Here is a 24901-nt window from a genome sequence, read left to right on the forward strand (position 1 = left end):
CAGAATTTTTCTTTTTCCTTTTTGTTGTATTCGTACGCTATACACAAAGATTTTCACCTGACAGTTCTGTTGAAAAAATAGAATGTAGCCCCAGTTAGTTACTCTTCTTTCCATATATTTTTATATTTTAATGCTCTTTTCCATACATGCATGAGTACACACACATACACACGTATGTTTTTTGTGCACGTTTTCAAGGAGTACTTTACTTCATTGTATTATGATTCAATTTCTTTTTATGTAATTAGAGGATGTCCAGTGGTTTAGATTGGTTAGAATACAATATAAGTGTGTTTAGGTTTTATAAATACAATTAAGCAGCCTGTGGTTTTTTATCCTAGTTGGTAGCTTTATAAAGAATTAATATTTTCATAGCTTATATATTTTTATGTGCTTTACATTTGTTAAGTGAAGTTATATATTTTAACCAAATAGAAATTATTTGTGATAGTATTATGATTAATGAGGAAGTTAGTAGAAATGAATTCGTGGACAAAATATTTATTTAATTATTTACTTATTTATTTTTAAGATTTTATTATTTATTTGACACAGAAGGAGAGAGAGACACACACACAGACAGACAGAGAGAGAGAGCATGAGCAAGGGGAGTGGCAGACAGAGGGAGAGGGAGAAGCAGACTCGTCACTGAGCAGAGAGCTCCACTCGGGGCTCAATTCCAGGACTGTGGATCATGATCTGAGCCTAAGGCAGATGTTGAACTGACTGAGCCACACAGCCCCCCATGGGCTAAATATTTAAAAATAATCAGATGGTGCATGTATTGTAGCCAGAACTATATTAGAAAAAATAATAATATAAAATGTATTAAAATAGTTTGAAATAATTTTTAGTTTTAAAATATATGGACACTCATCATAGTCATTTATGGAAACTTTACTTATATAATTTGATTTACAAAAATAGTTATATCTATTGTATAAACACATTCAGGAAAATACAAATATGTTTAAATCTTTTGGTGATTTTCTCTAGTAGTGAGACCTTCTGCAACTTCTATTGATGATGTGTTCTTAGTTTGGACTTTATTTAAATTCCATGAAACAAAATGGGACCAGGGAGGGAGACAAATCATAAAGAGACTCTTAATCTCAGGAAACAAAATAAGGGTTGCTGGAAGCAGGGGATGGGGAAGGGATAGGGTGGCTGGGTTATAGACATTGGGTAGAGTTATGTGATATCTGTTATCGTTAGTGCTGTGAATTGTGTAAAACTGATGATTCACAGACCTGTACCCCTGAAACAAATAATATAATATACGTTAATTTAAAAAAATTCCACCCTATAGTTTAAATGCATTTGCTTATCTGTATGTATTTGTTCAAAAATTTCTTAATAACATTTTTTGAAAACTGCTTCTTAAAACCTTGAGAGATGACTCAGATGGAAGAAAGGGCTAGAACTTGAATCACAAGACTTGGATTAGAATCCTTATTTTACCATTTGATCAGCTAGAAGATCTTTGGCAAGTCATTTAACCTTTTTGAATGTCAGTTTTTTCATCAGTGAGGTAGAGATTTCTCTTGCAGTCTTTTTATAAAAATCAAATAAATTGATAAAAAAGTATATTATAAGTTTTAAGGCACTGAGTATAAAGTAATATGAAATATATTTAATATTTTATTCAGATCCTTCCCCAAGGACATATAGGGCTTTCAAGGATGATTTCTATACTCTCATCTGAGTGTTTTGTTGATGTATTAGGAGAGTTCTAAATTGTCATGGTAATAGGTAAAATAATAAGAGACAGATGGCCATATTTTATAACAATTATTTTGTATCACCCTTATCCCAGGTTATAAAGCTATTTATCCTTTTCATAGCCTACATGAGGAATTATTTTTGAGATCTCTGCAGATGTCAGAAATAAGATAGAGATATGAATACATTTATACGCACGCAGACACGTGACATTTTTATTTTATTTTATTTTTTTGTCACATGGTCCTTTTCTTTTAATCTAGTATGTATAAAAAGTTGTATAAGTCCCTTTGTTAAAGCGCTATAGCAGTCATGAAAATCTAAAAAGATGGAATCCAGCAGAAAGCTCAGTGCTTCCAGCAAGGGAATACATCATCTTGTATTTTACATGTACACTCCATGTTGGTCTCTGACAAACATTGGAAAGGGAAACTTCTTTGATGTTGCCTCTGGTTCCATTTTATATTTTATTAATTTTTAAGTTTTAAAAATATTTTAGTTTTTTACAGCCAACTCAGTAGTATTCATAGACCTCTAGTCAAATTCTATAGAAATCAACTCCAGTTTTGCTTGATACCTCTAGCAAGGAGTTCAGGGTGAACCTTGTGAGATAACCAGTTCTTTTGAATAGTTCTATTTTCAATGAAATTTTCTTTCCTCTCACCAGACGTTTGTCTTCCTTTACCCTCCATTCCATTCATTAGTCCTATTACTGATCTCGATAGCCCACAAACTAACCTAAAAGTTTTGTCACCCAATACAGACCCTTCAGTTGAACATGGTGATTCTCTCCTTTAGAGCATATGTTCAGATTTTGGATCCTTTTATTTCTTTCAGGAAGAAAATGTTAAAACCGTCCTGATGAACCCAAATATTGCATCAGTGCAAACCAACGAGGTGGGCTTGAAGCAAGCAGATACTGTCTACTTTCTCCCCATCACCCCTCAGTTTGTCACAGAGGTCATTAAGGCGGAACGGCCAGATGGATTAATTCTAGGCATGGGTGGCCAGACAGCTCTGAACTGTGGTGAGTTCTTTTAAGTTTAATTGCAGAGTTTTGGCCCATGCACTTATGTGTAATATTTTTTTGATTCTAACAATTATGCTCTGTGTGTTCGTAAAAGCTTTTCTTTAATGTGTGCGGAAGCATTTAGCAAACAGCCACCTGAAAATGTCATGTGATAAATATTACTGGTTTATTTCACAAAACAGCTGAGGTACTTTAATGCTCTGGGGTGGCCAGGGGAGAGCTCCCTGCTCCATTTCAGCATATTGCTTTTCTCTTGACCAGCGAAACCCTGAGGACTATTATATATAAAAAATGAGAATTAACATTGCTTAAATGCTTTGTGCTCTTACCTGTTGGCCCAGTAGCATTTGGCTTTCACACATATTCTCATGATAACATAGATCAGTCTCTTTACCACCCACCCCTTCATGCATCTGCTGAACCCAATACTCTGTCCTTTTTTCAAGACTTCAAATCTTTGGAGCTAGATCATGAATGAGAATCTCATGAGCTAGTTGGAGTAAGAAGTTGGTGTAATAATTTAAATATCAAATATAAAAGTCTTAGCTAAAGTCAGACGTCATGTTAGTGGAAACATTATTTTGTATCTATCTGGATTAGAAATCATCAAAATAATGTTTCCACTAACATGCCATCTGACTTGGGCTAAGACTTTTATATTCACTAGGATTATTTAAACAAGAGAATCTCATTATAAGATTGGACCTTAGAAGGAAAGGGAATATACTAAGGTTTAGAGGTTTACTGTGTCTTGTGATTTTTATTATTGAGATTATAAAAACCATTTGGAGAAGGTGGTAATATAAGTAATGTCACCAGCAACATATTTTGCTTAAGTGTTTTCAGAATTTCTCTTTCAATTTTTTTTTTTTTTTAAATCTTAAGCACACTTCTATTGTGGACTGTGGTGGCTTCCTGGAGCTAATTTTAAGGTTCAAAAAAAGTTGTATTTCGGGTGTCTGTTAAAAAAGACATAAGAGTTTGAGATTTTAAAAACTGATTATACTTGGTTCTTCTGTAGGAGTGGAACTATTCAAGAGAGGTGTACTCAAGGAGTATGGCGTGAAAGTCCTGGGGACCTCAGTTGAATCCATTATGTTCACAGAAGACAGGCAGCTGTTCTCAGACAAACTAAATGAAATTAATGAAAAGATTGCTCCAAGCTTTGCCGTGGAATCAGTAAGGAATCTTTGTTCTGGAGAAATAAGACCGTTATTTGTCTTATGTTATAGGGAGAGTGGTTTGTCATGCCTAAAAATGATAGTTAAATTATTATATTTGCATGTATTATCTTCCAGAAATGTTAGTACCTCAGAAACTTTGTGTATTAATTGCAGCATTCCATGCTGAAATGTTTGGGATAGGTATTAATATTTTATGAAAAGGGAAACAAAAGCCCAGAGACGAAGTGGTTTATCAGTGGTTGAAGTGCCATTGACTATCAGATCTCCTGAGGTAAAACAAAGGGCCATGTCAACTTACAATGCCAAAGTGATTTTTGCTTTCTGGGACCCGTTACATATCTTGTATGTGCAAATGGCTTACCAGTGGGGAATGATTGGATTGAAATTTTCTTGTTAGAATGGAATGAACATTTAAAAATGAAATCATCTAGAAAAAGCCACTGGATCTAATCAATGTGATTCATGACTAAGAAACTTGTGGCTTAGATGTTTAGAGAGGAAAGATGATTTCTTCTTTTTGTTAATTATTTTCAAATGTAGCCTGTGCCTATTGATAGGTTATTACAAGGCACCAAGATAAAGTTGGTTTGCTATATATCTGTTTCTGTCCCTGACTTTATTCCTGATTTCAGACATGTGGTCAATGAAGTGGGGGTTCTGGAGGCAGTTTTTTAAATGCAACTTTCCCATTGCAAAAGTAGGCAAATTCTTAGGGGAAAGGGCAAGTACTGCTGGGACAACTAAAATGGACCACGCACTTTTCAGAAAAGAATGCTACCAAGTACATACTATGTTGCAGAGCTGTCAGTCAGGAATAGTCCCAGGATAGCTCTGCTGAACATTTGGAAAGCTCCTGCCATACATTTATTCTTTCATTGCCAGATTTAATTATGTCCTTGCTTCCTCAGGATGAGAAACAGGCATATGGGAAAGGTGTAATTACATTCCCATTGGTAGTGTAATAATATTCCATGACAGAAAAATATAGCCACCATATGTTGTATTCTGTAAGTTTGAAAAAAAAAAAAAATCCAAGCTTCTGGGACTACTCTCTGACTGAACTTGAAAAATGAAAACTCTCTTTCTGTACAGTATTCCTAATGGCCTGTTGCAGTAATATCAAGTTCATTTTGGCAGTAGAAACCCTTGTATCATTAAGAGATGAAGACTTTTAAATTGAATTTAAAAATTCAATATGGCTTCCATTCTCAAATTCATAATGATTATTTCAGTTTGGGCCATTGTTTCATTTTTTTATATGACAGAACAAAATTTACAATAAAAAGATAAATGAAAGCCTTTGCTGTGTATTTTAAAAAAAACATAGGATTTTTTACTTTAAATTTGTAAAACTTTACTTCTTTTTCAGAAGGAAATGAAAGAATAATACAGCCTTTCTGTAGTCATTCTTCCCAAAGAAACTGACTTACCTGAATTGCTATACTTTCTTGGAGTGGTCTTTTCTGCTAGTGTGGTCAGCTTTTAAGACTTTGAATCTTTCTCCTTGCTAGATCGAGGATGCTCTAAAAGCAGCAGACACCATTGGCTACCCAGTGATGATCCGTTCTGCCTATGCTCTGGGTGGTTTAGGCTCCGGTATCTGTCCCACTAAGGAGACCTTAATGGACCTCAGTACAAAGGTTTGTATTTCCACAGACCAAATTCTTACCAACCAAGAAAATGGATTCAATATGCCCTTTCAGTTAGAGAAAGTTATGTAGATGAGAAATGACCTTTTCTCTATTATTAAACCACTGTCATGTTTTCTAAAAGTATCCAAAAGATGGTACCTTTGGAAGGGAAATGCAGTACAGTTATTTACATTGGAACACAGCATTAATCCAGAAGATCCTAGGAAAACTGATGGTCACTCTATCGGTGATCATGCTAACTGATGATACTCACTTGATCTTTACTGTACTATTTGATTTCAGCAGCATAAACTCAATTCAATTCCATCTCTCTCTGCTTCAGAATCTGCTCCCAAATACACATGATGCTAAAATATATTTTAGTGATTAAAAAAAGTGAATGTGATGTCCCATTTTCTTCTGTTTTTTGAAATTATATGACACCGATGACATCTAAAGTGAAACAAAACACATTGAGTAGTTTGGCTTTTCCTCAAAGTCAGGTGTTTAAAATATATACAGTATAAACCTCTTGGTATCACGAATGAATGAGTTCTCTCTGCCAACTGCTGCACACTCATCTAAGCAAAAGTGAGATTTGAGTTTTCAAAATTTGTGTTCTATCAAAATAATTTTAATGTATTACTGAATACATTAAAAAATACATTCTTAGGTATTAAAAAGAAAATTAAGATGTGTTCCAAAAAATAAATTAGACATTATCAAAGAAAACATCCTCCACAAAAGCAAAGAATTTTGCCCATGCTCTCTCCTTACGAAATAGAACAATGCCTGGTAGTGTGGGGTCTCAGTGATTGCTGGCTGAATGAATGAATATGTGTAGAGCCAAGAGGCCCGTGTACCTTGATGGTTGTGGACATGAATCTCACAGGATTATTTTAAGAGTTACTTTGAGGGGGGCGCCTGGGTGGCTCAGTGGGTTAATGCCTCTGCCTTCAGCTCAGGTCATGATCTCAGGGTCCTGGGATAGAGCATGGCATCGGGCTCTCTGCTCAGCGGGGAGCCTGCTTCCTCCTTTTTCTCTGCCTGGCTCTCTGCCTACTTGTGATCTCTGTCTGTCAAATAAATAAATAAAAATCTTTAAAAAAAAAAAGTTACTTTGGAGAGTGCTGAGTAAATACTATCTGTCATTATTTACTCTTTAGTATGAAACAAAATGCAGCCCTTGAATTGTCATAGGATTTTGAGAACAGATAAATAAAATTAAATATATTTAAACATCTATAATGACAAACTTACTTGTTATCAGCTTGGATTTAGAGTTTCTAAAGTTGCCAAAACAAACCCCCCCAAAAGGGAAATATATCAATATAAATATTTCTTTCTTTTTTTTTTTTTTTAAGATTTTATTTATTTATTTATTTATTTGACAGACAGAGATCACAAGTAGGCAGAGAGGCAGGCAGAGAGAGAGGAGGAAGCAGGCTTCCTGCTGAGCAGACAGCCTGATGCAGGGCTTGATCCCAGGACCCTGGGATCATGACTTGAGCCGAAGGCAGAGGCTTTAACCCACTGAGCCACCCAGGCGCCCCAATATAAATATTTCTTGTTTCCATTCTGGAGTTATGAATCATGTATTTAAAGAAAAGACGTGTTTATAGAGGCAACTTTTTTTCCCCTCTGGTATATTAGATGTTCTCAATATTTTCAATACTAGTATTCATGTATACTTATTCTCTATTAAAAATATATTTTTACAGTGTAAAAATTGTGAATACTGAATTGTCTGAAAAGGTTTACAGTGAAAACAATTTCGGAATGGAATAGTTTTTAACTATTTAAATTCTTTAAAATAATAATAGGGCATTGGATTTTTTTTTTTTGAAAAACATAGTTTTTCCATTCAAATAATTATTTTATCATTAATTGTTAAAGTACTTCTTATTCTCTTGAGATTATATTTAGCACCTTTCAAAGTAGCATTAACTCATCTTTGTATAAAATAGTCTTTGTATAAAATCTAAGACTGGAAAGAAGGAAGTTGAGGCAACAGGTGAATCTGATCTCAATTGTCCTTGTGTCCAAACATCCAGCCTAGTCCATTAGAATGCAGAGAGCTTTCCCCAATCCATACCCTTTGTTTCCCAGACTTCCTCTTTTAGCATGCAATTCTAATGGCAGATGAATCATTATTAAATTGTTCATGCTGGCTACAGAGATTTCTAACCACTTTGAAAACCTCATCATCAGGCAGCTGTGGGGACAAATGTGTTACATTTTCAGTTGGACATGGGAGAGCCTGTAGTGTTGACTGAGGTTAAAAAGATAGTGTTGAGACACATTAAGTGCACACACACACACACACCCAACTAACACTGATTTATTTCATTATACTTCCTGCTAATAATTAGAAAAAATTCAAAGTACTTTCCCCAATTGCTTTCTCTTCCTTTCTCGCTGCTGTTGCAAATCAAAAATACTACAAGACAAAGGGGGCCAATTCTGTCTTGGATATTCAGACACTAAATGTCCTAAGGTCAGAGACAGCCTCTTTCATATTTTGGGTTCAGTATTCTACCCACCATTGGGTACGCAATAAATACGAAATGATAATTATACTAATTCATATCTATTTAATCAGGCACACATGATATATGACTCAGGGTATTTAAGCACTTAGGTGGTGATTAACCATAATAATAGTTGCATATGATTCTTCTAATTCCCAAGTTTCATATGCCATCTTGGCTAACTGTTTACAACCATCATTATCTCCTTTCTTCTCCTCATCAACATCAACTGACTTTTATTGTGTATGTCACTGTACAAAGCACTCTCAGCTATTTTAGAGAAAACCAGAGTCTTTAGATTTATTTTTCTATATTTATTCGCACTTATCACATTTTCTGGTTTTACAGAAGCCTTGCTGCTGAAATAATTCCATTTCCCTCTGCCTGATTGCTCAATTATTTTCTCTTTTTCCTAAATTAGTTTGATTTAATGTCATATCAGCACTTTGAATGGCAAGCTTCAATAATGTAAATCAAGCATATTCACTGCAGGATGCTATTCCTAGTACCTCACTGATTTTCTGACACATTGTGCCTTCTGGAGCATAGAGGAGGACGGAGACTAGGCATCAGACTTCGATGCTGACCAGGATTTAGGCCAGGGCATTTTGCCAACTTTCCATGTCTAAACCCGTGCCTTTTCTGACTCTATGATGTCTTTTGTCACCAATTTCTAGGCCTTTGCTATGACCAACCAGATTCTGGTGGAGAAGTCAGTGACAGGTTGGAAAGAAATAGAATATGAAGTGGTCCGAGATGCTGATGACAATTGTGTCACTGTCTGTAACATGGAAAATGTCGATGCCATGGGTGTTCATACAGGTAGGCAAAGATCTTCAGGAATTATAATAATGCCTTCAGTTCGTGCTTCTGATGACCCATAGATGTCTTTATTAAGGTCTTTTCTTTAAATTACTATTCTTAGCTGACAGACTAGTGATAAAATTTTACACGAAATCATATTTCTTAGTACTGAAAATAACCTCACATTAATTTTGATCTTCTCAAAAACCCTAAGAAGTAAGGCAGGTATTATCCTGATTTCATTTGAGGAAGAGGTTAAATGTAAGGAATGTAGTGGTGGTAAAATCTGTAAGACTTGCTGTTGAAAAGTAAGAAATGAGGTTAAGAAGGCTTAAATCAGACAAGGATATTAGTTACCAGGTGAATAAAAAAAAATAGCCACAAGTAATAGAAATAGGAGAAATAAGTTTTTTAGGAAGAGGAACTAGTTAGATGAGAGGGCAAAAATGATGACTTAGGATATAGAAATGCTAACTTTGAGGCGTGGGTGGAATTCTCAAGAAGAGGGTTGATAATATGGAGCTGGAATTCAAGAAATGGGGATACAAAAAAAGAAGTTGATAAAAGTCATGGGAGTCATTGGTGTGAAGGCCATAACTGAAGCTGGAAGCATAGACTAAGTATTCAAGGGCATAGACATATAAAGAAAAACAGTAGGGTCAAGGGCTGAACTTGGGACCTGTTTAGATTTACAGGGCGTGAGTAAGAGGAAGAGTTAGTGTGGAAGAGAAGGAAGGGAGTGGCAGGAAGAAAACCAGGGTGGTACACAAGTAAGTCAACGCAAGAAAATATTTCATAAAAGAGCTTTGGTTTTGGCTTTATCAAATGTGAAATGTCAAGAATTAGGAATTTAATGTGGGTTTTTGGATGTTCAAGAGGACAGTTTCAATGCAAAGTTGTTTACGGGAGCCATATTGAAAAGAACTATATGGCGATGAGGGATACACAGAATTGGGAAACTTTCAAGAAGTTTAGTCAGGTGAAGAATAAAGAGATGTACTTCTGATTGGCGGTGTGGGGGGCAGGGTTTCTCGAGCCAGGGGAAATCTGAGCATGTTTGTGGGCAGGAGGGATGGTGGCTAAAGAGTAAGAGATTGAATATACAAAGGCTATGATTAGAGAGGGGTGAGACAATGGAAAGGGATGAGATGTGGAAAACTGAGGGATGAGCCAGTCTGAGTGAAGAGGAGATGATCATTTATAGAAGGGAGAACTTGAGAGAGAGAGAGGGAGATTTTGAGATGAAGAGTTTGATTGAAGATTGAAAAAGTTAATGTCAATCTGGTCAGGAGATGACTGAGGCCTTGATAGCTAGATGAACTTGGGAGAGGTTAGAGGGATTCCTGTCAATGATGTTTCAGAGTAATACAGGCAAAACAAGAATCAGAGGGAAGAGTATCTCCTGTGCCTTATATGTAACCCATCGAGACAGTAATTTTCCCAACAGTCCTTTAGACTGATCTGTGTCTTGTATCACACAAATAGATTTAAGTCACTGAAGTTAGTTATTCAGATATGGTACCAATAACAAGTGTTGCTCGATGTACAGGTGATTCAGTTGTCGTGGCCCCTGCCCAGACCCTCTCCAATGCAGAGTTTCAGATGTTGAGACGTACTTCAATCAATGTTGTTCGCCACCTGGGCATTGTGGGTGAATGCAACATTCAGTTTGCCCTGCATCCTACCTCAATGGAATACTGCATCATTGAAGTGAATGCCAGATTGTCCCGAAGCTCTGCCCTGGCCTCAAAGGCCACTGGGTAAGATCAGAATGATTGACCATGTGTTTGCAGTTTCTTCACAGATAGTTTTGGAAAACTGACAGCTAGTGGAAGACTGAGCTGCATTGACAAGCTACAGTCCCCGTTTCTGTACGCTGGCTGCAAATCATTTAGGACCCTAAGGACATGCTTATTAATGAGCTTGCTGCCAGATTGAGGCAAATGATATTGCTAGCTGGCTTTGTTTGCTGGCTAATCATAAACTAATCAAAATCTGGGTGGTCAAAGCAGGCTGCAAAAAATCTGCTTCCTAATTGCACTTTGCAGATATTGTTAAAAAGTGAGAATTAATTCTCAATTTTAGTCCTCAACTGGTTTTTTCAGGTGTTTAGTAAATGGTAGGCAACTAGTATAGTTTACTTGATTCAAACACTCAATAAATTGTTTTATTTTAGCCAAACTCCACAGGACCAAACACTGTAGGGTTTTTCTATAGATAAATATTGCAACCAAATAAATGAATTTGCTACCCATTTAAAAACTGCCAGTGAGCATAATTGGAGGGAACATTAACTAGTACTTTTTTCTATTAATATACCTAGCACATGGCATTTAAATTTCATGGCATTTTTGCTTAATATGGCTCCACACTGCTGCGTGGAGTGCCAGTGCAGTGTGCCCTGAGCAAGAGTCAGGAGACCTGTGTTCTCCTTCCAATTCTCCTATTGACTTTGGATGCATCATTTATTGTCTCTATCAATTTCCTCATCTGTCAGATGGGGGAGATATATTAAAGAATCATATGTAATCCTACAGTTCTTTGAATTATTTCCTCAAATATAATTACCAAAACTATCTAGTTAAGTTACTAGAATGTTAGTTTTATAAGGAGTCCCAAGCCCAAAAATAATTTGGAGACAAAGCAAGGACCTCAGCTTGCAATGACTACATTTTCTGACCATTGCATACCCCATAATACCAGCTAACTCTTCCTGTCTTCCCAGGTGCAGACATCTATATATCTTTTCAAAATAATATTTTGCAGATTCTTATCTTAGCCAAGGCTCTACAAAAGTGAGCACCTTATCAAGGAAGTCATTGATTTTGGATTAAAGAGGTGAAGGTTGTCAGCTGTTGCCCTGAATGTCAGGAATAGAGAGTGAATTCTTTTGTGATCCGTGCCTCTCTACTTTATCATGACTCACACTATTTTATAAGTGGCTATTAAGTCTTCATACAGAAGAGAGAACCAGATGTGTTTTACATACTGATGTAGAATAATACCAGAATTTCTAAGACCAATTTATGTCTTGGGCTGCTTTTAATGCTCATTGCTGAAAGAAAAAAAAAAATCTCCTCTTTTATAGCTACCCACTGGCATTTATTGCTGCAAAGATTGCCCTAGGAATCCCACTTCCAGAAATCAAGAATGTTGTATCAGGGAAAACATCAGCCTGCTTTGAACCTAGCCTGGATTATATGGTTACTAAGATTCCTCGCTGGGATCTTGATCGTTTTCATGGAACATCTAGCCGAATTGGTAGCTCTATGAAAAGTGTGGGAGAGGTGAGTCTTTGGTTTACTCCTCTATTTATTCTTATTCTCAGCTATTTTGTCAAATATTTAATATCCTTGAAAGTCTTCAGGTTTCCTGGATACTGGGTTCCTGATTAGAGGATATATGGGAATTTCATTTCCTCCATGGTGTTTCAACATCTCTCTGACTACTAACATAAGGTATTTGTTACATGACCACTTAATGGATCGTAAAAGCTTCTAATTAAAAGGAGAGGCTATATATATGGGTGTATAATATATTTACACATACGAAAAACATATTTTCATAAATAATTGAGCTATAATGTGCTTTATAATCAAATCTAGAAAATAACATGATATAAAGTGGCATACCAAAAAGTCCACTGCACTGAGGTTAAGAATTTCATTTTAATCTGTTCACACAAACTGTGGCTTTGCCCTCCTTAGACCTCACTTTCTACATGTCTAAAAGGAAGGGGCTGGACTAGAAGATCCATGTCACATCTAGCTGTAAAGTTTAAAATTGGGATATGAAGTCCTCTTTGATTATATTGAAATGGTCTAAGCTTTTAGGGGCTTTAGACTTTTCATAATTTCTCTTTTTATGGAGTTTGAAATTAAAATTAGCTTTTGATTAATCCATCTTCAAAGATGGAGTGCTCCTCGGTATAAGATGAAAGAAAGGGATGGAGACCCCCAGTCTCCGACAGTTACTCTCTCCCCTCCCCAGCCAAGGGCTCTATTTCTGCTTACATCTAGTCGGCTTGGAGAGAGCATGTGCCTTGGAACCAAATGAGCGTGGGTTTTACTCTTGGTGTTGCCACTTACTAGATACAGACACTCATGCGAGACACTGGTCCTCAAGTTTTCCATCCGAAAACTGGAAAATGATAACACATATCTTGGGGGGTTCTTATAAGGTTTAGGATTAATACATGTAAATTTTTAGTAATGTCTTGTTGTCATTATTTATGGGTAGAACTTTTTATTATCAGCAGTATGCGTGAATCTCAATCTCTATCAAGGTATTGACCTATCATCTATTTTATTTTATCTCATCTTTGTCTTTATATGGTCAACGTAGGAGCTCTTTGTCTATGTCTAGATATCTAAACTGGTTAGACTACAGAGCAAAGAACTACTTATGACCTATTTTTCTATATTGGCCTTTATTTGCCCTATATTACAGCTTATTACCTACCCTCAGACTAGCCATTGCAGAAATACGCACCATCAATCACAGGAAGTGCAGCTTAAATCCATCAGCAATGCAGGAGAAAAGAGGAAAAAAAGACATTTTACTGGTCAATCATATTCATGCATGCAAGGGACCATTATTATTATTTTGGTTTCCTTACTTTCCAGGATATCAATGCAAGATTTTAAAGTAATGACAGATAAGGAAAATTTGACCTTTTAAATTAAAATGGCCTACTAGTTGTGTAAAAAAAAAAACAACCAGTAGTCCTTCCTAGCTGCTTTAAATCTTATTTTTCCTCTCATGCTTCATGGTGCACAATAGAATTAAAACTCAAATGCCATGAAAAGTTTTGTTGGTAGCTTTTCTGCCAAATAAACAACTGTTACTTAGTTTATTTTGTGGGAAGTATCCCTTTTTCATATTGCTTACAGTAAAATTTATAGGCCAAGGAATATGAGATAATTCCTGTAATGTTTTCATTTAAGGGACATTTAAGGGACATTTGTTGTCCATGAATATTTCCCATCATACATTTAATTCAACTCAAGTTAGGAAGCATTTCCATGCAAGATGCAGAATAAGATGTAGATATTTGTTATATGTTATCTGCAGTTGGTAAGTTCAGAATATATAAATAGAACCAAATGTAATCTGAATTCAACTGTGGTGAAAGTTAAGATACAGTATTTACATACAGGTACTTTGATAATGGAGAGGAATAGGGTCAGGGAATAGAGTTAGGGCCATGTCAGTTATTCCAATGAAAAATGGTGAAATTTTCACTTAATGAAGAAGAATTTTAATAATATAAAATATTAAAAAGCACAAATTTTGAGCAAATACAGTTATGCACTCCTTTATTACTATATAGGTATGTTAATTTTTCTTTCATTGAACATATTTTACATACCATTATGTAGGGTATACTTACAAATAATTATTTATGGCGAGTTACTTATAGAACCCATTACTTTCTGGCCAACTTTTAAATATGTAATATTTATAAACTATATTAAATATTCCAGAAATATTTTCCTCATTTGATAGGACTGTAAAATATTTCATTCCTGGCAGTCTCTCTCAAGCTTAGGCTAGAAAGTATTAGGACCATGTTGTGTACCCCTTCAAATACCACTATGCCTTGCAAGTTGCCTATCTGAATTGGACTAATATTTTATTTACCTCGGTACTTGAAAATCTTCCTTACTTCTAATTAAATTGGCAGCAGCGTGAAATGTTATCTGTTTGGCTTTAGCGATCTTTGAATATGTATCTTGTCACACAGTTGACATGAAGTTTTATCAAACTGACACGAATGGGAACCTGGGTCTATTTGAGGAATCATGGAAGTTTACTGAAGGCAACATTGTCACTGTTATTATTTTAAGTTGGAGACCAAAAATGCATAGCAATCTCTTATTCAATGGAAAGATTCAAAGACAGTGTTTATCCACTGAAAATAACTGGTTAGGCTTGAAGGCAATTTAAGTTTAGTTCTGAGTTGTAACTTGTCCAAATGAAATCACCACATGGTCTTCCTAATTGATTCATGTACAGTCAGCTGCCAAGATGGTGGGAAAACACGTCGAATTTGTCCTGGGGAGTTTAGACTCCGCCTACATTCAAGATCTGAATCTGTCAGTATTCATTATAATTCTGAAGGTTTTATTAATATTAATGCTTAGTTATAAAGAAAGCCAACCTCTCTTGGATTGTGACTGATAACCCATCTGGAAATAGTTCTGTTTTTGTGTTAATATATGTTTGGCTTCTCTTTATTTGTTTTCTGTTTTAAAGTACTTTTGCATAAAAGCAAGATTTTATTAAGAAAGTGTCCATATGCTCTTTCCATGTATTCCTTAGTTTAATATTATGATTCAGAGCAGGTGCAGGCAATTTCCTCAACAGTCCCAGAAAATAAAGCTAAATTCCTGGTGTGGCAGAAGACTGACCTAAGATTGTTAAAGACACATTCTATCAAAACCATGGAGGGGGACGCCTGGGTGGCTCAGTTGGTTAAGCAGCTGCCTTCGGCTCAGGTCATGATCCCAGCGTCCTGGGATCGAGTCCCACATTGGGCTCCTTGCTCAGCGGGGAGCCTGCTTCTCCCTCTGCCTCTGCCTGCCTGTGCTTGCTTTCTCGCTCTCCCTCTGACAAATAAATAAATAAAATCTTTAAAAAAAACAAAACAAAAAAACAAACCATGGAGAAAAGGAGAGAGAAAGAAAAGTAACAATAATAACACCTAAATTTCAGTAATAATCTTATATGTTTTGTTCCTACATCTTTTCTGAAGAACATCCATTTCTACTTCTGTTTCAGATTCAAAATATATAAGCTCTTTTAAAAAATACATGTTCTTAAATGTGCATTACAGGTCATGGCTATTGGTCGCACCTTTGAGGAAAGTTTCCAGAAAGCCTTAAGAATGTGCCACCCATCTATAGACGGCTTCACTTCCCGTCTCCCAATGAACAAAGAATGGCCAGCCAACCTAGATCTCAGAAGAGAGCTTGCGGAACCATCCAGCACCCGTATCTATGCCATCGCTAAGGTAATATGTGATAAGGGGCCCAGAGCGACTGTTTCCTTCAGAATATAGCCAACCTGGACTTTATTTTTTTTTTTTATTTGTTTATTTTTTTTTTTTAAAGGATTTTACTTATTTGAGAGAGACAGAGACAGAGACAGAGATAGCAAGAGAGAGCATGAGTGGGGAGGAGAGGGAGAAGCAGGCCCCCCGCAGAGCAGCGGGGGGAACGTGATGTGGGGCTAGGTCCCGGGACTCCGGGACCGTGACCTGAGCTGAAGGCAGACGCTTAACCAGCTGAGCCACCCAGGCGCCCCGACGACCTGGACTTTAAAGTAAAACTGAAACATAAAATGGTTCTGAATTCAGGAATTTGGGGGAAAAATATAATTTTCTTCACTAGCCTTATACCGAAGACTTCTGTGGCTTTTTTCAGATTATTCTATAATTAATGAAATATTACCCCCTCCTTTAAAAATTTGGTTTGAACCTGGCCTGAAGAACACATTGCCGGTTTAAAGGATGATCACATAGATAAAATGTTCCTTCCTTTTAGAATATATCTTATCAATACTCTTAAGTAGGTCTGATGGTATTGATCTGCCATTTCTTATCCCTTGGGCTACTTGTTCCTTGAAAATGTATAAAATTGTATTTTAGAAAGGAAGATGCATAGAACAGTATCATTTAGTACGTGCTACCTCAGACTTTAGAATAATCTTTATTTGCATCATTTTCTGTGTTTAGACAACAGTGACTGTAAAGATCTTCAGTGATTCTAGGCTTTTTTGTGTAATTATTTTATCTGTCTTATTTTTAGAACAAAAAAGCCCCACAGTTCTCACTTCCACCTCCTAGTTCCCTTTTATGCAAATTAAATGCCATATTAATCTCCCTTCATGTTTACTATGCGTAGGGTTTTGAAGTTTCAGCTCATCTGATTTTATAAAAGGTGACTTGGGCAGCTGGGACCTGTCTGGTCAGAAATCCCTGAATGGCTTTTTGACATTTAAGGAAGCTTAGGCATTAATCCTCCAACAGTATCAAACCACCCTGGAGCTACAAAGCCCCGCTGACCATTTTATACATGTGTGTGTGTGGGGGACGAGTTGATGAAAATAGGAATTTTGTCTTTAAAGAGGAAATCTGTCTTTGTAATTTGCCTTTGTAGCAACAGCAAAATGCTGTGAATGATTGTGAACTCACTGCAACTTTCATGTCCATATACCGAGTCCTGCTGAGAGAAGGGGAGGGAGTGTTTCCTTCGTTGCCTATAATGTATACTCTCCTCACCTTTATGGCTTCTGAATGCAGAATATTAAGTTCCATTGAAGTTCTGGCAGATGCTAGTGTCTTTTGATGGACATTTCTCCATATTGAGTTCCATGGTAATAGAGAATTAATATTTTTCGGTGGGGGGGGGTGGATAGCAGCGACAAGAGCTTATTCCAGAGAGCTTTTTACCTTCTTTATGGTTCTTATTTCAGTCTTTTGTTTTTAAAAAAAAAAAAAAAAAGCATTCCACCAGATTCATATACATGTGATTTTTTTCTTTCCAGACAAGGGGCAGTAAATGGATTTTTTTCCTTAAGTCTAGTAATCGTATTTCTGCCATTTTGAGGGGGATGAAAAAGGGAAGTATTTCCAAGTTCCCGGCAAGGCTGTAAAAGCTCAAGCAAATCTCTCATTCTTTTCTAACAGACTTATAAAGGATGAGATTTCAGGGGAAATGTGTGGAGGTCCTTTTTCGCACAGAGCCCCCTCCATATAAGCAAGAAGTGCAGGGTCTGAGGTATAAATTATTGTCTGCCAGCGTGCCAGCAGAAGGCACTGATTTCTGTTTGTTAGAGGTCATCATTACTGTTCATTGCCCCAGCAACCAGGAACTTGGTGATTTTGACAGAAAGAGTGAGGACGGTGGAGGGCTGAAGGGGAAAATGAATGAAAGGCGTGAGTAAATCTCCCCTCGCTGTCATGGTCCTTACAAAAGGGCAAGTTGCTCTGAGGCCTGATTTTTGCTGCAGTCTTATTTCAGGATGACTGGGTCATCACCTCTTTCGATCTGGGGAGAATACAGGGCATTAGTTTTGATTTGGGAAACATTAAAGGAACCTCAAACTTGTTCAGGATCATTATGAACTATATTGTAGCTGTGTGAAGTGGCAAAGCTGGGGTGTTTGAAGACGAGTTCGTAAGACGGGGAGGACCTGGCTTTCAGTTAGACTCCGGGGGTGTGACTGTAGTTGTCCTTCCTCGTGGTGAAATGAATTCAGGGTTCTAGGCCCTCTGACAACCGTGAGGTCTTGAGAGTGTGTGATCATGTGAAAACTTCCTCTGCTCTGTCAGAAGTGTCACTAACTTAAGGTTCTATCCCCCTCATAGTGTTGATGGCCAACAGCTAATTGCACCTTTAATCACTTGGAAAATGAGACAGAATACTGGCAATATACAGGGAGAATTAAACAACAAAAAAAACATGAATAGAATTATAAAATGAGCAAGACTTTGAGTATTCCCATTAGGTGTCGTCTTACGCTAGTCGACAGAATTATGAGCTGAGCTGTCTCTCAACACTTATAATCATTGTCTCATGTGCTAGAAATCAGTGAAAGTTTAAAGAAAATTAAGCTCCTCGAGTTGAAATATAACAGCAGAATTACTAGTTACATAAATTTCTTAATGGGATTTTAAAATATAGCGTGCCATTTCTAGAATATGTGGTTTTGGAGTATTATCTGATTATTAATTTTCGTTGAGTATAAACATACGTCTAAAAATAGTAAAGAAGAAGAGTGGACACCTTTTGAATATCAGGGTTTGGGTTTTGAGCGTTTATCTCTTCTTTCCATTGCCTTTTCTACTCAGCTTAATGACCCATAGTTGTAATTTTACTTCTGAGAAATTGCTAAAGTAAGCTTGTGGAAAAAGCTGAGCTGCCTATCAGAACAGAAGTTATTGCTACACTGTTTTGGAATATATTAGGATTTTGTAAAATGTCTGTCTTAGCACAAAAGTCATAGTAACTGATTCAAAATAATTTTTTGTTTGAAGTCCTCTCTGAGGAAATATTCTAAAGAAATAACAGTAAGCCAGATTTGATCCATAAATTTTCACTGACTGGTTTGTGTGAGCGTGGAATGAGGTAATAAAACTATGGTATTTGCCAAAGGGTAATTTTCCAAAATACAAGTTAAATGATCATCATATTGATTCTAGATTTTCCTACCAACTTGACTTAACTGTAGTTTCAAGAGATTCTCTTTAATTCCAAAGAGATGTACCAAATTTAGGATATAATTAGCAACATGGTTATATAAAAAGCAGGGAAGCAGAGGCTGTCAGGGGGATTTTTCAGGGCACAGACTGCTCTGATTAACTCAAGACACCTCCTCGGCACGCCATTAGCGGATGTAGTTGGCAGCATTGGTAGGTTTATCGGAGGAACATCAATGATAGAATATCGGTTCCATTCTCAGTCTATAGCCTCAAGCTCTCCGAATAACATGGAGAGGGATGGTTGCTATATGTTTTCAACCAAATAAGACATTTATAAAATGTTTGCCAAAGAAAGCATCTCTTCTCCTTTTGGCAGGCCTTGGAAGACAACATGTCCCTTGAGGAGATTATGAAGCTCACATCCATTGACAAGTGGTTTTTGTATAAGATGCGTGACATTTTAAACATGGAAAAGACACTGAAAGGGCTCAACAGGTAAGGCAGTGTTATCCTGAGTCGCTCCAGATATCTTCTGTGCAGATTTTGTCTTCCTCTTACCCTCAAGCGTTCAGCCAACATTCTTCAATTCAAAATTCTTCAGTGACGTTCGTAGTGCCAAGGTTGGTAAGCAGTAGCCATCAAGAAATAGCAGTTTTAAATACTTACCTTTTGAAAGGTGTCTTTTTAACAGTCTTGTACCCCTACCATTGCCCTCAAACATTGTGGTATTTTTATTAAGTATTTTGAAGTTATAAAATCTATGAATTCATGTGCTATTTAACTTACCAAAAATTACCTAGATCAAAATGTTATTAATCAGTAATGAATGAATAATATTCTTATTTTTTATAATATTTCTAAGTTCTGAAGTTGGTTTTTCTCTTAATATCAACCTACATATTGTTGTCTATTGATGAGCAAATGTATTCCTCTTGCATTCTACTGATATTTTTAACATTGGGACTTCTAGTTCAGCATACAGATAAGCCACATTCAAGTTCTGTTAATAGATTCTTTACCTCTCACTAATTTACATTTTTATCTCCTTCATGGCCAATTATTTTAAAAATTTCATTTCATTTTCGGAATATTCTGATAACATCAGTGCTTTAAAATCTACTTCTTTATTTTTCATGAGAAGACCGTTTGTTGGGGCACCTCAGGCATATGAAATCACAGATAGGTTTTAATCATGGATCTTTGATAAGAGGAACATTTACCAATCTAGGAGAGAGAGAGTTTAATCCTCTTTAGCTTCCTGCCTTTAAGAAGGTTCAGCAATACACAATTATTGGGAAAAGGTCTCAATTACAAGCCTAGGCATATGTTTAGAGAGAAGGATTTTTTTTTTTTTGGGTAAGTTATTCTCAAATGATTAGAGTAAATGTAAAAATATTAATCACTTAAAATGTTGAAGACAGTGGAAAGTTCTCAAAGCCTTCATCTGTGGCACATGATTGAGTCACTGTGTTTACCTAATCAAGATGCACACGAACTGGGCAGTAATAACACTTGCTTTTCTTTTTGAGCAAAACGAGGTTCCTTTTCATCTATTGAACAGTTAGTTGCCCACAACAAATGCTTGGTTTTGAAAATGGGGGATTCCAATCTGCCAAAAATGAAACCAGCTGGGGTTGCTTATAAGTCATCCTTCCTAGTGATCACATAAAATGAACACGAGACAGCAAATACATTAACAATTGAGCCTATACATTCATCTTAGAATTTTGCTGACTTGAGGTTGCCTTTCTTTGGTTTACGAGGCCAGCAGAACTTCCATGTTGAATTATAGTCTGTTCTGCGGCTTCCAGTTTCAGACAACTGATTTCAAATGCCTAGGAAACCACCCCAATTAAACCACAGGAGGGTGCTAGAAACTTACAGTGTGACGGTTGCAGCAGTGGGAGAGACCTGGGTGAAAAATAGCAGCTGTTGTTGTGATTTAAATTTTCACTTGATATACATTCTGATTTTTGGACCCATTCTATGTTTTAATTAAATAGTTTTTGTTGCAACGAGAAAGCAGGTTGAGATTCTAACAAATGGAAATAAGTGTATATTGAGAGTGAAAAATGTCCTCGGAGGATTAGACCCACTTATTGTTACAGATCACTTATCTTTCTGATTTCCACATTCTCTTACATTTATTTGCTGACAATTTAATGTTTTTAGGTTTCATTTTCTGGCATAAGCACATTTGTAAATAGACATATTTTCTATTGTCCCTAATGATCAACATTAAAAATTTTTATATAAAGCTTTTAATAATTTAGAATGGTCTAAAACATTATATTTAAAGTCATCTTTTGTCTTAATGACTCCACAGGTGATCCATGATGTTGGTAAACCTAAACCTTGAACTCACTATTTTCTGAATGACACTTTACTGTTTAATTCTTCTTGTTTTTTTGGTTTTTTATTTTGTTTTATTTTATTTATTTTATTTTGTTTTTGTTTTGTTTTTGGGATATCCTAGATGCACACATAGCAATTTGAAAATGATTGTTATTTAGAAGTGTTAAATAAGTTAAAGAAAGAAAAAAAAAGAATAGGTGTCCACTGAAGCTACCTATCTCAGTCATTGTGTGGTACATAGAGGTCCGAAATTGAATGGATATTGTAGCTGATGGAGAGTAAGGGTGAAGGACTTGAGTTTTGTTGTCCTATTTTGGTTATCTTCACCATTACCCTAGATTATGGTGTCTTCTGCTTTTTCTCAGCCTCTGCATATCCAAGAAGGCTTAGTCATCAAGGCAGATACTACTCCAACAGTAATAATAATGCTATTATCAGTTGACATTATATAGCTGAGTTACGCATTGCCAGTCTGCAAAAAGTTTATGAAGATCAGTTCTTTTTCGTTTACATTTATCTTTGGTTCACTTTATTTCAGAATCTCAACTGTTCCAGCATTGGAAAGGCAGACTTTCCTTGTAGACCTAGGAGATAACTATGTGGTGTGATTTGACATGGCCCCCAAATTCTCTCTCCTTGGCATGTCTCTGCTGCCAGTGTGCTGAGGTCCCTTTGCACTTTTCTGATAGGTCCCCTGGAAAACAGGCACTGGGGATCTCAGCTGGGAGAAAAGGGGAAACTTAAAGAAGGGACGAAGTATAGAATGCCAGATGTGGGTTATGTTTCACTTGGTTCCTTTCTTGTGTGTTGGAAAGAGTACAGGCTTTGGAGCTAGTCAGATGGATCGGTGTGAAGTTTTCCCCACTGTGGAATTGCACGTGACCTCCCCCTCCTTTCTCTGTCCTCACATGCTTTCTGCTAATGTCTGCTTGATAGTTTTATTGTGAAACTTAAACAATATAAATGTAAAGGACACTTGGCACACCGTGAATGCCTAAGAAGGTTTTCCTTCATTTTCCCCTGAAAATGAAAAAGCTACTTATTATAATGAAGAGTATTTTGTGATTTCAGGCAGATACATTTAAAGACTATTTTTTAGAGTCACACAATTTGCATCTGCTTATGTATTTTACAATATGCCATTTCTTAACTTTCTTAATGATGCACTGTCACTTGTTTTAATGCCAGATGTATTTTTTTTAAAAGAAGCTGTGATAGCAAGTAATACAAATGATATTCTTATCAGAAGATCAATAACACTCCATTATGCTAATGAACAAAAATTTCTATTTTACAGTTGTTAATCGTGCTAAAATTCTTCTAAAATCCAATTAACATCTTTACTAGCAGAGGATAAGAACATCATTCAGATTGATGGCCAGTCTAGGATTTGTATTTACATACAGTCATCTGATGAAGTTCAGAATTTGACTCCTAAAAGGAATATACTCATGTATTTAGTATATGTGAGTGTCCATAGGCTGGAATGGGGAAAACGAAACAATGTTTGTAATGAGGTTGGCGTTATGGAAGTAACTGAGTTTTCCATGTCTGTGAGAAGGTGAAAATTATAGAGATTCCTTTCCTTGAATGGTGGAGATGAACGTGTGTTATGCTGAGGGTAATATATGAAATCCCAGCCGAGTTCAGGGGCGATGAGACCTTAGACCAGTGTTAGAATAATCAACTCAGTGTCCAGGCTGCAAGTGCTTGCTCCCATCAGAACTCAGTTTGCCATCTCCAGTACACGAACAGAGCAAGGGCAGCCCTCCGGAGACTTCCAAAGCAATAGCCATTCTTACCAACTCAGGGGATAGCCATTATTCAGACAGCTTCCCCACTTGAGTTCATGGACTTTCTCCTTTTCCTCTTAAATTGTTTATTGTTGCCCAAGGGAATGCTAGGAAAGTTGATGGTTCTAGGAAGCTCCCCAAATTTATAAGCTGGTGTAGTAGCATTAATCGACCTAGAGTGATAACATATTTTATGGTGAATTTCTTTAGGTTTTGAAAAGTTTCTCTTTACTCAATGTGATGTGAGTTGTATCATACAGGATTCCAATGTCTGTAATGCATATGCACTGGGATTTAGGTGTTTAACCTGTTAACTTCATGTTACTGGATCACTTTGCAGGGAGTTTAAGAAAAGTTCAGTCAGAGTTTTTAGTGGAGCTGCGACATTTGCATAAGCTCTATCCATTGGCTTTCACAACTGAGCCATCCACATTTTAATATGTCTATTTTCCCCCCACTCTTTCACACATAATGCTACTCCCATATAGCATTTTCATAAATACTCATTACAAGAAAAAAAATACTTATTTTGATCTATTAAAAAGTACAAAAACCTCACCTGTAATCCTTTCCTCCATTAGCATATAGATAGATTCAATTCAGGTCATGCAAATAAACCTGACCTGAAGGGCAAAAGTACAAGTACCATAAATCAAATAAATCAAATGTCAAATGTCTTCATCAACTAGGTTCTACTGATATAACTGATTCCTTAAAGTAACAAAAGAATGGATTTAAAATTATATCTTTTAATAGAGAAAACCAGATTTTGATTCAATCAAACAATTCTGAGTGCCTTCCAAGTGTAAGACAATAATCAGAAAATTTCTTGACTACATATCAGTCACTGTTCATTTAATTTTTACCACAACCTAAGGAGATCAGTAATTATCCTGATTTTATAGTTGTAAGCTGAGGCACTGAGATACTTAGCAACCTCCTTGCTATCACATACTAATAAATGACAGGTGTGAGATCAAACCTGACTAGGACTCCAGAGCTGAGGATGTTTGAAATTTCCCTCCTGTGCTTTATGTAAATGTGTGTATACGTATACACACACACATATATATATGAATATGCATATGTATTCACACATATATTTGTACATGTATGTTGAGGAGTGTGGCAAGATGAATTAAACAGAGGGAAATAAGTTTACATATAATAGACACTTTCAATAAAGTAACAATAGTCAATAGAGCATGATGGTCCCATCACCATAGAACTAGCACATATGATAAAGTTTTCAACTATGCGAGTAATTAATAGACAAGCACAGGTACAAGGATCTCTCAGTTGAACCCCTTCTGCTACAAGTAAGGAAGGAAGTCAACTGTAATAAAGATTGTTTATGAGCAGGGACTATTTCAGGACATTATACTCCAAGCATTTTAATTTATAATATCAAATTGGATTAGCAATTTTAGGTTGAAAGATAATAATGATACTTAAAAAAAAAAAACAACAAATGAACAGGCAAGAAAAAAAAACCATGAGGTGCTAATTACCAGGTTTGAGTATCTGCTTATCTTCTGCTTGTGTCTTTTTAATTTTTTTATTTCCTTATTTTGAGTTTTGGGTGCTTTTGCTATTTCTGATTGACATATCAAAATGAATCTATTGTTGTCCAATTTAGAGGTT

The 24901-nt window shown here is 36.2% G+C and overlaps 1 protein-coding gene across 1 annotated transcript in view; it reads left to right on the plus strand.

The window, feature by feature from the left end:
- CPS1 (carbamoyl-phosphate synthase 1) overlaps positions 1–24901 on the plus strand; it is a 126218-nt gene that overhangs the window by 45779 nt on the left and 55538 nt on the right. Inside the window, exons 14-21 of the mRNA XM_044241522.1 lie at positions 2560–2749; positions 3774–3931; positions 5448–5576; positions 8776–8920; positions 10452–10662; positions 11991–12189; positions 15741–15917; positions 19486–19604. Of these exons, the coding sequence (XP_044097457.1) occupies positions 2560–2749; positions 3774–3931; positions 5448–5576; positions 8776–8920; positions 10452–10662; positions 11991–12189; positions 15741–15917; positions 19486–19604 (1328 nt within the window). The remainder of the gene's footprint in view (positions 1–2559; positions 2750–3773; positions 3932–5447; positions 5577–8775; positions 8921–10451; positions 10663–11990; positions 12190–15740; positions 15918–19485; positions 19605–24901) is intronic.

This window comes from Neovison vison, chromosome 3, assembly GCF_020171115.1.
Source record: "Neovison vison isolate M4711 chromosome 3, ASM_NN_V1, whole genome shotgun sequence".
Lineage (NCBI taxonomy): Eukaryota > Metazoa > Chordata > Mammalia > Carnivora > Mustelidae > Neogale > Neogale vison.